Here is a 14339-nt window from a genome sequence, read left to right on the forward strand (position 1 = left end):
CCAAACCTGCCACTAGACCTCAATTGATCCTAATTTTATTTAGGTATCCCTTAGCTAGACCTCCTCATTTGGCTAGACCTCATTAAGTTGACTAACTACAACCCACAGAATCAGGCGGAGATGTCAGCTGCAGGCCGGGTGTTAACTGGGCAGTCTCTATTTGTAAATTCTATTTGCAGATATCTGGAATCTACAGCCCACCATAAGCGGTGGAGTTTCTTGAGGAGTTTGCGGTTTTTCCTGCTCTAGCTCTTTCCTTTAAGCCATCTGTTCTTAGATGTGCAAGTCTAAGTGCCTTTGTGCCCTCAGATGCTCGGTAGCTGTGTCCCCGGCCCGCCTCAGTTGTCCCCGAACGGGGGTCAGAGGGACACCGCCTCCCAGGGCTGTCGGGGGCAAGTGATAGATCTGCGAAGCGCTGAGCCCTGGGAGATCTGGGTTTTCTTTTATAAGATGAATTTTATGGAAATATTTTGCAAAACTTCCCATTTCCTTTATTAAAGGGGGACAAGAGTGGGGGTGGGGCATAAGGAAATCTGGAGCTCAGTTTTAAAAACAAATGTAAAAAATGTAATTTTATAAGTAAAAATATTAAATCAATTAGACAAACAAACACAAAAAGTAGTGAGCCCCGTGCCGGGTACAACACCAAAGCGGCCCTCTCGCAGCTGCCAAAGGGGAAGGGGAGGAGGGGCGGAGCCCAACGCCGGGGCCCGGACTGTGGGGCTCTGGAGGAAGCCTGCTTGCAGGCTTAGGTCCGATCCCGAAACGGCGGCCAGGGCGCTCCTCGAAGACGCAGCCGACGCGCGGAACTCCGGGGCTGGCAGACAGAAGGCGCCGAGCCCCGGCAGGGGGAGGAAGCCCCGGGGAGGCCGGCGGGGCCACGGAGCCTGCGCACGCCGCTTCGGCTGGGCTGCGCGCATGCGTATAGAACGGGAGCCAGCCTCCTTCTCTCTGGGCCCGCCCCTTCCCCCTCCCCCGCTCTCCCCGCAGAGGCCGAGCGCCGTTGGCCCCGCCCTGCATTCGCGCACACTGACGCAGGCGCACTTCCATCCCCGCGGAGCCATGAGGGTGGCAGGTAGGAGGGGGCCGGCTCCCGGGAAACTGGGGGGCGGGGGTCGGGGCCGGGGGCATGGGGCGGCGCCTTGGAGGGGGCTGGAGATCTGGAGGGGCCTCCCAGGGGAGGGAGGGGCCGGCGGGGGTCTGTCGTCGCGCTGTCCGGCGCTGGCAGCTGCGGGGGGCGTCTGGGGCTCGCCGTCTGCTGGGGCGGGCGGGGGTGGCTTCGGCGGGCCCGGAGTCGCCAGAGGGGGTGGGAAGGGATGCAGCGCCGGACCCCTGAGGGGGACCGGAGCCGGGGGCCAGGGCGCGTCGGCGGGGGCTCCGCCGGAGCCGGGACTCCGGTGCCGGGAGAGGCGGCGTATCGCCGAGGAAGCGAGCGAGGAGGGCAGTGCCCCCGCTTCCTCTCCCGTCCGGTACGCTGGCGGCCAAGCCAGGGCTTTTCAGAGGGATAGCTGCGCCTCCCCCACCCCCCACCCCCCAAGGGTGCGGGCCCCAGCTACCCGGGCAGAGCCAGCGCCGCAGCCCGTCCCGGCACCCCGGGGGTGGCAAAGGAGGCCTGGCCGAGGTGGGGGGGCGGCACCTAACAGCCGGCGTCGCTGGGGGAATGCTCTAGGTGACCTCCCCAAGGCCTTTCCGAGCTGTAAGCCAGGAGGGCCCCCGCAAACGAGAGGGGGGGGAGGAGGCAAGGGAGGGGTGGGGAAGGGGGACAAGGAAAAGGGGGGAAGGGAGAGGGAGAGAGAGAGAAGGACGAGTGAGAGAGGTGGGGAAGGGAGAGGGAGAGAAGGAGGGAAAGGGGAGGGAGAGAGGGAGGGAAGGGAAAGGTGGGGAAGGGGGATGGAGAGAAGGAGGGAAGGGGGATGGAGAGGTGGGGAAGGGGGAGGGAGAATAGGAGGGGTGGGAGAGGTGGACAGCAGGAGAAAAAGAGGGAGAGGGTGAAGAGGAAAGAGAAAGGGTGGGAAGGGGGAGGGGTGGGAAAAAAAGGGGAGAGGGAAGAGGATGGGGGAGGGGGAAGGGTGAGAAGGAAGTGGGGATGAGGGAGGGAGAAAATGGGAAAATGGGAGAGAAAAGGAAGAGATGGGGAGAAAGGGAAGAGGATGAGAGAGGGGAAAAGGTGGGAAGGAAGACGGGGGATGGAGAAAGGAGGGAAGGAAGAGGTACAGAGAAGGAGAAAAAGAGGGGGAAGAGGAGGGGAAAAGGGTAGGAAAGGAAGGGGGCATGAGGGAGGGAGAAAAGGAAAGAGGGAAGAAGATGGGGTGGGAAGGAAGAGATGGAAAGAGGAGGATGGGAAAGGGGAGAGGGGAAGGGAGAGGAGGAGACAAAGGAAGAAAGGAAGGTAGAGAGAGGGAGGGGATGGGAAGGGGAGAAGGGGAAGAGGGGAAGACAGCAAGCATGTTTGCCCAAGTCCCATAGTCAGTGTGGATCAAATTGATGTTTGAGCTTGGGGCCGAGGTGAATCCTGCGTGCGAGCTCACGTCGCCTCCATTAGAAAAGTGCTTTGCAAACGTGGAAGGCCTCCGGCGTGATGCGGGCTAACTTCCCGGACTCCCTGGCAGAGACGCTCTCTGCACTGGGAAATTGGTTCCCCGACTGTCCACGATTTGGAGTTGGAAAGGGTCTGGGAGGTGATCATTTCCCTTACAAATGAAGGGAACTGAAGGCCAGAGTCCCCGGGACAGGCAGGCAGGTGTCCGTACTTTGTGTGCACGTGCCCCGAGGTTCTCGGGCAGGCTTTGCCCCCTGGACCCCTGAGTGCAGAGCCCGTCCTTCTGCCACATGTGCCTCCCATCCATGCTCTTGTCTTCTTGGCCCTCCCCGAGGAACAGCAGAAGTCCAAGCTGAGGTCCCCTTTGCGTTGCTATTTTCTAGATTCTCTCTTGTTTCAGCCTCCTCTTAATAGTCTGAAGAGGTTTGGAGTTAAGCTGAGGAAGGTCCGGAGGTTACTGAGTTTTCAGAGGGCCCCGGCACCCCCTCAAATTAGCATCAATGACCCCTGACTGGGGTGGCCCTTGGAGTTATGCTAAGGAAAGAGCTCCCCAAGGAACAGGCCGGAGCAAGCAAAGGCGGAAGTTTGGGAATTTGGGAGGGCAGACTGGGCCAAATGCTAGACGAGAAACCGTTACAAAACGCACCTTTTATTAAAGAGCTCCACACATTTATTCGACCTCAGCTGCCATAGCTAAGACTCGTTTCACGCTCTTTCATTCATTCATTCTGCAAGCATTTATGAAACATTTATTCTTCGCCCCTCGGCCTCAGGGAACAACATAAGGAGGACATACAAAGCAGTTTAGAGAAGGGTGCAAAGCATGAGTCACCAGGAAAACCCTGATGGGATAGTATTGTATAGGGGACGGTATTCAAGAGAGGGAGGGAGCAAACATTATTAAACAAATAATAATTAATAAGCGCCTACTGTGTGCTGGGCACTGTGCCGAATGCTTTACAAATACTATCTTAGCGGATTCTTCCAACTACTCCGGGAGGTAAGGCTGGCCATTGTCTCCACACCAAGGCAGACCTGTACCGGAGGTTGCCCTGGGTCACGTGGCTGGTAAGGGAGGCTGGATTGAATTCCGGTCTTGCTGACTCCGGCCCACTCTTTTCCCTGTAGTGCCCCCAGCCACTCTAGGTGAGCCTTGGTGAGGCCAGGGATTCGAAGAGGTGGTGGTGAAAAGGGAATGGCGCTGGACAGCAGAAGGACGAGAGAGAACTTCACGGTGGAGGGGCCACGGGAGCACAAGTCCCATGTGGTCATCCTTGTGCTTTAGGACTTTTCTCAGTGAGAAGTGCTGGCCACAGTAGTGCATCTAGGCCCCACAGGATTGAATGGACAAAAAGGGGGTTAATCGACATTTTTAAGGTCATTAGGACATGCATTTCCCCTGGGTAAAAATGAGTTGCTTCCCCAAATCAATAGTAATGTCTTCTAACTAGACCAGTAGAGGGGAGGAGGCAATCCGCCCAGAGCTTGTGTTAGCATTGCCATCTGTCCCACCAGCTGGGGTTGAGCCTGTGAAGCATCCACCTATAAGCAAATTAAATAAAAACGAATGTCCCCAGGCTTGTGCGGTTCCATTATTCACATTTTCTCATTCAAACCATTACGGGTGAAGCGTCTTTCCTTTTGGCATCTCTCCTTTCTTCCTAAGCCCTGGAAGGTGCATCCCAGCTCAGTGGCCTGCTCTGAAGTTAAAGAATAGGTCCCAGAAGTCTAGCTTACAGTTGCGAAAGTCCTATGTTTTGAAGGGGAAGAATCCTTGGAGGTCAGCTCTTAATAAAAGCCCCTCATGTTAAAAGAAAAGAAGGTGTGGATAGGTTGACCCAGGGAAGAAAAACACTTCAGTGGGATGTTGTTATTTGTGGTCAGGTGTTGGAAAGCCATGGATTTGGGACCCCAGAGGGTGGATCCAGAGCACTGGGTAGGGATTTAAGAAGCAGAGTTGGGCTTGATGGAATGATTTTAGCCTTATTTTGCTCTCTTTTACTCAATTGAAAGTTGAAAATTAAATCCACTCCAAATCCCACAACTGAAAGGTATCAGGAAGGATGCTTGTAGTCCTGTGAACCTAGGAAGTATTGTAGCACCACTTTGGGGGAGAGAGGCAGAGGAGAAGTCACATAGAGGCCATTCTATGCTCTCAAGTCATGTCCAGAGAGTTCCAAGCACTGAACACAGTGAGTCTATTAGTAAAGCACACATTTGTTAATAAAAAGCACCAGTGACTTCCTCTGTGAGTTCGGTGACCTCAAGGAGAGGTAGCCCCCTTGCATAGAACAAAGAACAACTTGGTGGGTGGGGAAAACAGTAGGATTGGGTTAAAGAAATCCTAAGGGCAGAGATGCTAAGATTGGTGGCAAGTGGGGACGGTGGGCTGATAACGGCCCCTCCTTCCGATAGACGGCCTGAAATTGAACCAGGAGAGTTCTTGCTATAGAAGATAATGGATCTCCTGCGGCTAAAGTGAGATGCAGATGGGGTTGAGTTCATATTTGCTGGAATCTCTCCTTCAGTTAAATGTGATTGACTTGTAAATACAAGAATTTGTATATTGAATTGAATTTGAACTGAATACTCAGAATTTTCCTCTAATTAAAAGTGATCGATAGGAAAGTGGAACTTTTGAACTCAAGAACTTCCTCGACTAGAGCCGAAGGGCTTAGGTCCTTAGACAGAATAGAATCAATTACAGAGTGGAATCAACCGTGAAATACAAAATATTGAATTTTGGCAAGCCCGGGCCAGTCGTTCCCAGAAGCTAAAGTTCAACACGAGCCAGACTAACCACATCACCTTTTTTGTAGCACAAACTGTAGTATGGCCGAGAGGAAGATTGATGATTGATGGTCCAGGGTCCACCTGGATGGATTACAGATTCAGAACTGACATGTCCCTCTAGAAAATTTGTGGTAAATGCTTGTGAAATGAATGGCTAGCGAGTGACATTTAAAATGCAGCGGGTGCCTAAATTGGGAATACAATAGAGATCCTGACGGCCCGTGTGCTTGCTAGTTGAATAAGATGATATTTGGGGGGTGATTTTTACTGTTACATCATTTTTGCTCCCAAATGTACCGCTCTCTCTCCCTTTCAAAGAAAGTTATCCCTTGTAACAAGAATAAAGAGAAGAGGAAGAAGCAATTCAGCTGAGTCGGACCGAGTATGAGCAACACTCCCCATCTGTAATTCCCTGCCCCCCACCCCACTCCCTTGCGCAGGAAGGGAAGGAGAGAGGGAAGTGTTTCTCATTTCTCCTTGGGGCCAATCTTGATAGTTGGACTTCTGCTGCACTCTTGGGTTTCTCTCGTTTTCTTTCCATTTGCATCATTGGCACTGCGTACATGTGTTTGCTTCTGCTTGAATAAGATGAAGTCTCCCACCCAAGTCCTACATTCAGGTTCGCCAAAATCCATCTCAGAGTGTGGAAGGCACGATGAAAGAGACGTTGGTGTGGCTAAAGGCGGGCCTGGGTGGCTCAGTCTGGTAGGTCAGCGGGGGGAGTGGCAGGCCCCCGAAGCAGAAGGATCTTGGGCTCTGTGCCATATGGCCAGGGCCCCTCTAGAGGGTAGCCCTTCTGCTCTGACCACGTCTGGAGTGCTGTATTTACTTCTGGGCGTGATACTTCCAAAAATATGTGAGCCAGCTTGGAGCTGCTTCAAGGGAGGCAGCTAGGATGTCAAAGGGATGAGCCCAGATACGTTGGTGAAATGAAGAGATGTTTAATCCGAAGAAAAGGAAAGAAGATAGGCTGTGCAGTGGCAGAGATTAACCTTGTTCTACTGGGCTCCCGAGGGTAGGAGTGGAGATGCAGAGAAGCAGATTTTCGCTAAATACAAAGGGAATTGGGTGCCAGGGTCTGAAAATGAAAGGATTTGCTTGGTGATGGGGGGGGGGGAGATGATGGTCTCTGTACATCTGAAAGTCTTCAAGCTGAAACTGGATGAGCAGTGGTGGAGGAGGATTTCTGTTCAGGACTAGGTCGTGCCACTCGAGACCCCTTTTGGCCCAAGAAGTTTTTACAAGGCCTTGTTCTTAAATCTGAGCCGAGGTGTTTCTGGCAAGTTAAGTGTGTGCGTTCTGAATGTACCAAGGGCAAGTGCTGCCAGAAGGGCCTCAGGTTCATTACGCATTTGATTGTGAATTAATTTTGGAGCTTTGCATTCAGAAACCTTTTATTGTGGTCAGATTTTCTGGGACGCCCTGTTCAGTCACATGAGCCCGTAGCGGGTTGTGGCCTTTAGTTTAAGGAGTTTTGGCCTAGAAGACTTGGGAGCTCACTGCAGATTGTGACCTCTCTGGCCCTAGGGGCCTCCCTCCCGCCCTGAGCAGCTCTCTCTGGATCTCCTCAGGCCCCCTGCGCATTGTGGTGCTGATCCTTACTGCCGGCCTCACCTGGATCATGGGCAGCATCCTCCTGGGGACCCATGGGAGCAGCTTCTCTCGGCTACAGCAGCTCTTCAGTAGTGAGTGCACCTCTTCCCCACAGTGCATGCTGGCTCACTCTTGGCCCCCTCCCTTTCCCCTGGGAGCCACCCAGCTCCTTAGCCGGGGCCAAAAAACGAGGCTCTCTCTGTTTTTTCCTCTCTCTCCCCATCTCATCTCCCCTCTAGCAGCACCCCCCTCCTGTGGTTCTAATGTGTAACATCTACCTCTCGAGGCAACTCCCTAAGACTGAGTTGAAGAGAAAGTGTTGACTGGCCTTGGTAAAGGATGTTTGGGGGAAATTTCCCTACATCACTGAAATCCCAGGGCCTAGAAAAGTGATTAAGTCATTCTGAATGTCTCAAATAAGAGCAATAAGGTACAAAGACCTGAGTAAAACTAGTGTGGGTACCTCCACAAGGGGGCGCTGCAGAGTCTGGGGCAGGAGCCATCCTGGCTCCTGGTCTCCTCGTTGAGATAACGCTGCTCCTCCCTCTTCCCCCTTCCACAGGTCCCGAGAACGCAGTGACCACAGGTAGGTCTTTGCCCCCTTCCCCACGGCCCTTGTGCATGGTGGTGGCAGCTCGGCTTCCTGGCCCAGTCTTGTCTCAGGGGGCCCCGGGGAGCTGGGAGGAGGGCACGCTTACCGAGTGGAAGGCTAGAGAGGGAGGGAGGGAGGGAGGGAGGGAACTGCTCTCCCTTCTCAGTACAAGGAGGGCAGAGGCTACACTGGAAAGAGCCCTTTGGGAGTGCTGGTCTGAGATCCCATGATTCTCTTTTTCTCTTGCATCCCTAGTGGGGCATCGGGCCCTTTGATTTCTCTTGGGGGGAAAGGGGCCCAGAGGCATCGAGGGCAGACTTGAAAGGTGTCCTGGGAGCCCACGCCCATTCTTCCGCCTTCCGTCTCTGCCCTGGGCTGGATGTGCACCGTGGTGGCCTCCTTGTGGCCCACCCTTTTTCGCTTATGCCCTGTGGCCCCACTGCTCTGTCACCTGCTTCTCTGCTGCCACTCGTTACTTGCCTTGGGCGCTCTCCCAAGCGTTTCACAGACTGTCCCATCCTGTCCTCTCTGTTGCTGTCCCTCCTTCCCCCTCCCTGTTTCTCTTCTCCTGTCAGTAGCAGAAAGGGCCTTCTCCCTGTGGTCAGTCCAGCCCAGCCCCGAGGCCAGCCGCCCTGCCAGGCGTGAGAGTGAGTGTGTCTGCGTGAGTTTGATGGGGCACACAGAGAGCTTCGATCTCCTCCAACAAAGCCAGCCAAGGGTGGGGGCAGAGGGCAGGGGTGGGGGAGGCTCCTTCATCCAGCTCCGCTCACCTCAGCAGAAGGAGCAGGCCAGCTTCCGAGGGACGGAGGGCTTCGGGCAGGGACCACTCGGCACCCTTTCAGTGCCCTGCCCGGGCTCGGCCCCCTCGCCTCCCCACTACTTCCTTTTCTACCTTTCCTTCTCATCCCCCTAGTCTCCCGGCCTGCCTGCTGCCTCCCCCACTCCGGGTCCTGCCTGTGTTTGGGGTCTCTTTTTCGCTGGCACTCTCTCTTCCCCGACCCCTCTGCTTTCCCGCTCCTGGTGCCGCGAGCATCCCGCCACAGGTCTTGGCCCTGTTGAGGCCGCTGAGGCTGGGGCAGCTGAGTAGACAGTTCTGCTCCTTGCCCCTGAGCCCCGTAAGTTGACCATACTGTCCCACTGTCTCTGCCCAGAGCCCCGGGCCAGGAAGTATAAGTGTGGCCTGCCCCAGCCATGTCCCGAACAGCACTTGGCCTTCCGTGTGGTCAGTGGGGCCGCCAATGTCATTGGACCCAAGATCTGCCTCGAGGATAAGATGTGAGAACATTGAGGGACAAGTCACTGGGATGGTGGGAAGAAGGGGATGGAGTGACGGGCGGGACGATGGTGCCCATCGTGGGGAGAGCCAAGGGGCGGAGAGAGGGATAGGTTTTCTCCCTCTCCCCCCCATTCTCCCATCACAGGTGTGACCCTTCTGTTTCCCAGGCTGATGAGCAGTGTAAAGGACAATGTCGGACGTGGGCTGAACATTGCCCTGGTGAATGGTGAGTCCGGAGCCCACCCCATTCTGGACTTGGCAGGCTCTGGAAACAGATCCTGTACATGGACTTAGAAAGAGAATGAGGAAGGAGTTGTGTCCCCCGCCCCCCCCTCCCCGTGGAAGGGGGAGAGCCCCCAAATAGTTTGCTCTCCTTATTCTCCCGTTTCGATGGCATGCCCTCGCTGCCCCAAACGCGACTTCCCGTGGCTCACTTGGGCTGTTGCCTCTGACCCTTGCAGACCTCTCCAGCTCTCGCACTCTTCCAGGACAGCTCTGATGAGGTTGGTGTCCGACTCCTTTGGCTTCTCTGCCGGGCCCTCAGTTACCCTTCCGGTGCTCTGGCCCAACAGGACATTGGCTGTTGGACAGGCTCTGTTTAAAATCCAGAACAAGTTAGATTCCATCTTTGGATTTCAATAGTCCACATGACTTCCGGGCCTTTGCTGTGCTAATCCTTCCCCTTTGGCGACTGTGGCTCCCAAGCTTCTCTCTGGGACTTCTCCTTTTCCTCTCCATCTTCATCGCCTCAAAGCTCCCCTCTCATGGCTCGCCTTGTCCTTGCTGGCCTGGAACAGCCCTCTCCTTGATTCCTAAGAAATGAGGATGGGGGGTCTTCAAAGCCCACAGTGTAAACTAGCAAATGGGCCCTGACGGGGTGTCAGCCAAAAGACTGGACGGAGGGTCAGGGCTGGCCTTAACAAATTCTTCCGGTGCTGAGAACTGGGACCGAGTTGCCTGGGGGAGAGCTTCTGAGCAGTCCCTCCCAACCGCCCAAGCTTCTGAATCTGGCAGGATCCTGGGAGGTGACCTTGCTGCCTCCCTATCTTTCCAACTAGCTCTTAGCTTGCTGGTTGGTTCTCGCATCCCAGGAAGGAATCAGGGTCTCATTTCTCTTCCCTGCTACTAACATAGTTCAGACCCTCAGCATTGATTAAGCCCCTACTGTGTGCCAGCTAAGCTAGGGATACCAAGGAGGGCAAAAGCACTGTCCTGCCCTCAAGAAACTCCCAGTCAGGCACATGTGAAAACAAGGAAATGCTGATTTTATTCACTCACTCTTAGACCAAGTGCCATTAGGAGAGGGAAGAGACTGGCCCCCAGTCCACACAAAGTAGAGGAATCGATTGGGTTGAAGGGCCAGCTGGGGTTAGGCCTCCAAAATTTGCCCGTGTTGTGGCAGGGAGGCTCCTTCCAGCTCACTCCCAGGCTGGGAGTGGACTTGGGCATCAATGCCCTTGGCCGTAAGACAGAATGGAATCTGGGAGCTGGTCAACTCCAAGAGTGGGAAGGCCCTTGAACGCCAGGGCCGTCCATCAGAAATGGCTTCGTGGAGGAGGTGACTGGAGTTCAGCCTCCAGGAAAGAACCTGGCTCGGAAGAAAAGGGAGATTATTTAAATTGTCTAGGCCGGGCAGGGGGAAGGTTTTAGGATCTTCTCCCAGGCTGTCCCTGGATGGGCAAATCACATTTGGCCTATGCCAGCTCCTGTTGTGTAGCCCCAGCTCTTCCTTAGCTGCATCGGATGTGGTTTTCCAAGACAGCTCTGCCCACTGCTTGTGTCAGTCCGGGGGCCTCCTTCCCACTCTCCCCCAGTATCCACACTAAACATTCTCCCAAACATTTGCTGCTGAGCCCTCGGGGGACGGGCCTAAAATCCGGGCCCCCTTTTCTGAAGGTTTATTAGCTCTGAGTCTTCTGACCAGCTGGAAGCCCTTTGCAAGCTCTTTGGCCCCAGACTGCTTCACGTTGAGGGAGGCAAGGATGTGTATATGTGTGTGGGCACCCTCGGGGGTGTCCTCGGCCCTAACCCTGCCACCTTCCCATTGCAGGAGTGAATGGGGAGCTCCTTGAGGCCAGATCCTTTGACATGTGGGCTGGAGGTGAGTGAGACCCGAGCAAGTGAGGCCAGCCTTGGGTTCTTCCCAGCCCTCACTTCCATAGCTCTGCCTGTCCTTCCCTTAGGAGCTCCAGGTGGGTTGAAGGGAAGATCACCCCACTCTGGCTCTGTCCTTCTTTTTGGATCCTTCTGACATAATGACAGCCACTTGAAAGGACATTCTGAGAGCATCGGCCCTGAGGTCAGGAGGACCTGAGTTCAAATGTGGCCTCAGATACTTAACACTTCCTAGCTGTGTGATCCTGGGCAAGCCACTTAATCCCCAATTGCCTCCCCCCCCCCCCAATAAGGTACATTTTGCAGGTGCGTTTTGTTTGTTTTTGTCACAGTTGTTTCTAGAAAAGTCCCCTGTCCCCATCTCTGCGATTGAATCCTCCCTTGTTTTGTGACACAGAAAAGCAATTCATCAAAGACACTCAGTAACGGTCATCTGCCAGTGTAGACAGCATTCTGCATGAATTGCCCCCATCTGCAAAGAAAAAGGGGCACAAGTGTCACTGTATATCCCCTCCGAAAACCTCAGTGGGTTTTTCATTTGCTTAGAGCTCGGGTTTCTGAGATCCTTGATCCGTTCCTCTGGTAACGGGCATTCTTTTGGCCGCGTACACTTTGCTCTCTGAGCTCAGACAAGTCTCAGAACAGTGGTCTGGCTGCTGAAGGTGCCATTGCATTCAGGCACCACAGTGTGGTCAGCCATGGCCCAGGTGATGAGTAGTCTCATCGTTTCTGCTTCTCTGCCACCATGGAAGTGCTGCGCTGATTGCTTTGTGTGTATGTGGGGCTTGTGTCTCTACTATCCTGCTGCACGTGCAGAACAGTGGGACGGGAGAGCAGGTACTATCCTGCTGCACGTGCAGAACAGTGGGACGGGAGAGCAGGTACTATCCTGCTGCACGTGCAGAACAGTGGGACGGGAGAGCAGGTACTATCCTGCTGCACGTGCAGAACAGTGGGACGGGAGAGCAGGTACTATCCTGCTGCACGTGCAGAACAGTGGGACGGGAGAGCAGGTACTATCCTGCTGCACGTGCAGAACAGTGGGATGGGAGAGCAGGTACTATCCTGCTGCACGTGCAGAACAGTGGGACAGGAGAGTAGAGGGGAGCCAGCAGTTGTGTCCCTCTGGTGAAAAGGTTCCCCAAGGGAGCTTCCAGAGAGTAGAAGCACTGAGAAGTGGCTGGGGACCCATTTGTCACCTGCTCTACTCTTCTTTCCTCCAACTCTCCAAACTGCACTCCCTTCACCTATCCAGTAGGGGGCTCCTCTGGGTGGCCTCCAGGGTCCCTGAGCTAGAGCTCGGACGTAACCTCACGGGGATCCGCTCTCCTCTCTCCCTAGACGTCAATGATTTGCTGAAGTTCATCCGGCCACTCCATGAGGGGACACTGGTATTTGTGGCTTCCTATGATGACCCAGCCACCAAGTAAGAAGCCTCTAATCCACACTCTTGATTCCACCCCCTCCGTCCCCTCTTTCCCCCTTGCAGCCTGGTTCCCCATCTCCACTCCACCCCCTCCCCAGATTTCTTTCTCTGTCTCCTGCAGGATGAACGATGAAACCAGGAAAATCTTCAGTGAGCTAGGCAGCACAAACGCTAAGGAACTGGCTTTCCGAGACAGCTGGGTGTTTGTTGGGGCCAAAGGCGTTCAGGACAAGAGCCCCTTTGAGCAGGTCTGTAGGGTCCTTCCCCAGAACAACCCTAGATGGGGAAAGGTGGATAATGCTGTCCTCCACTTTGTTTATCCTTTAGGCCGGGGGCCCAAGGGAGTGGATTCCCCCTCCTTTCCCTCTTCCCCTACTCCTGAGCTCCCCTAGAAAGTAGGCCAAAGTGAAGGCCATTTTATAGAGGAGGAAATGGGTTCAGAGGAGGTCAAGGTAAGTTCCCCCTGCTAATTAGCAATGACAGTCCAAGTGTCTGGGTTGCCTTGGGAGAGAACCCTGCCATGTGCGCTCACCTGCCGAGCGGCCCCCTGGCAGCAGGGCCCCCTGCCCCTTCCTTCTCCGTCATTTCCTTTCTCATGGCTACCCCACAGCACATGAAGAACAGCAAGAATACCAACAAGTACGAGGGCTGGCCAGAGGCACTGGAGCTTGAAGGCTGCATCCCCCAGCGGACAGTAGGCCCCCAATGAGTTGTTGTGCTGCCTCTACCTCCTTCCTTACCTCACGGCAGGCCTGGCCTGCTGAATTGCCCAAGTGGGCAATCTGTTCAGCCCTTCCCTGGATTTAATGACTCCTAGAAAAAGCCACCTGACTGAGGGGTGAGAGGTCAAGCTGTGATGGGAATGGAGGCCGACCTGGCTCCTGCTCCCCCCCTCCCCTCCCCCAAACATTCACAGAGCTCTCAGGGGCCCCTTCCCCCAGTGCCTTACTCCTTCCAGGAATCCTTTCTTGCACTTTTTCCACATCACTCCAGCTCTCTTGGAAACTGAATGTAACAGTGGTGGGAATCGTTAGACCCCTGTGGGAGGGGATGCTTCCTTCACTCAATCCTATCCCCTCCCTCCCACACCATATACACACAGTCCCTGGTCTGGCCAGGCTGGGCCCCTAACGCATCCAGGGCTCTCTTCCCCTTCCCCCCTTCTCCCCGAATCGTTCTCTTTATGCCTTTGGCCTTTGCTTTAGGTGTGCCAACAGCCCCCCTGGCCCACTCTCTGCCCTGGTTCCCAGAGCCCATTGTCCTCTCTCAGGCTGTGCTACTTGGTCTAGCAGAGTCTGAGTGATGGTATGACTTCGGGGTGGTTGCAAGAGCTCCACAGCAACCCCACATCCACGTCTTCCGGCCTCATGACTTCTTTTTAGATGTCAAATTAAAGATATATGCAATTCTTTGTAGTTAATTTAGAATGACCTTTAATAAATGGAATTCCTAGTTGATGCCTGGGACTGCTTCATACACAAAGTAAGCAGATACCCAGAGAGCCTTCCGGGAGCCAGTGGGGCACCTGGGAAGGGAGCAGGAAGTTTCACCTTCAGGAAATGTCCCTCTGAGGGAAAATAAACCTAGAATTTGGACTTTGGCAAGCACCTACCTCATCTGATTAGCCAGGAAAGAGCCCTGGGCCCCCAGACCCGAGTTCTTTGTCAGTGAGAGGACCCCTGGGTCGGATGAGCAAAAATGGACATTGGCTTCAGGAAGCCACGGTCAGTTTTTATATGGCTTCAAACAATGCCAATCACTGCCCGGGATCTTCACTCTTGAATGGTGGAGGCCGCCAGCCTTCTCCACACTAACCATTTCTGCCATAGGTCCAAAGGGCTCGGTCTCCCTGTTTTTCCCTGCAATTCACACTAAGATTTCAGAAGCTATTGGGTGAGCAGAATGACTCTTCTACCTCTTTCTGGCCTTTTTCATGTAAATGACACATAGTTTATTTGAGACTCATCAAGCAGGTGCGTACAGAAAACCAAAAACACACAGATCG

The 14339-nt window shown here is 54.4% G+C and overlaps 1 protein-coding gene across 2 annotated transcripts; it reads left to right on the forward strand.

Moving 5' to 3' along the window:
* The first annotated feature begins 985 nt into the window (after positions 1–985).
* Positions 986–13791, forward strand: FAM3A (FAM3 metabolism regulating signaling molecule A). Of its 2 annotated transcripts, XM_074278269.1 has the most exons (9): positions 992–1075; positions 6904–7017; positions 7488–7511; positions 8669–8792; positions 8961–9019; positions 10844–10894; positions 12250–12334; positions 12456–12582; positions 12945–13791. In XM_074278269.1, exons 1-9 carry the CDS (start codon positions 1063–1065, stop codon positions 13041–13043), a joined length of 696 nt encoding a protein of 231 aa, XP_074134370.1. In that variant the 5' UTR covers positions 992–1062; the 3' UTR covers positions 13044–13791. The 2 variants fall into 2 exon arrangements, with proteins under 2 accessions (XP_074134371.1, XP_074134370.1); XM_074278270.1 differs by lacking the exon at positions 7488–7511 and having other exon boundaries at positions 986–1075; positions 6904–7039.
* Positions 13792–14339: the final 548 nt, after the last annotated feature.

Source organism: Sminthopsis crassicaudata, chromosome X (assembly GCF_048593235.1).
Source record: "Sminthopsis crassicaudata isolate SCR6 chromosome X, ASM4859323v1, whole genome shotgun sequence".
Taxonomy (NCBI): domain Eukaryota; kingdom Metazoa; phylum Chordata; class Mammalia; order Dasyuromorphia; family Dasyuridae; genus Sminthopsis; species Sminthopsis crassicaudata.

What these genes read in the sequence shown, in the direction of transcription:
- FAM3A (XM_074278269.1), top strand. An exon ending in TATGATGACCCAGCCACCAA is followed by an intron (nt 12,335 to 12,455) that starts GTAAGAAGCCTC and finishes TGTCTCCTGCAG; the next exon opens with GATGAACGATGAAACCAGGA. An exon ending in ACAAGAGCCCCTTTGAGCAG is followed by an intron (nt 12,583 to 12,944) that starts GTCTGTAGGGTC and finishes GCTACCCCACAG; the next exon opens with CACATGAAGAACAGCAAGAA.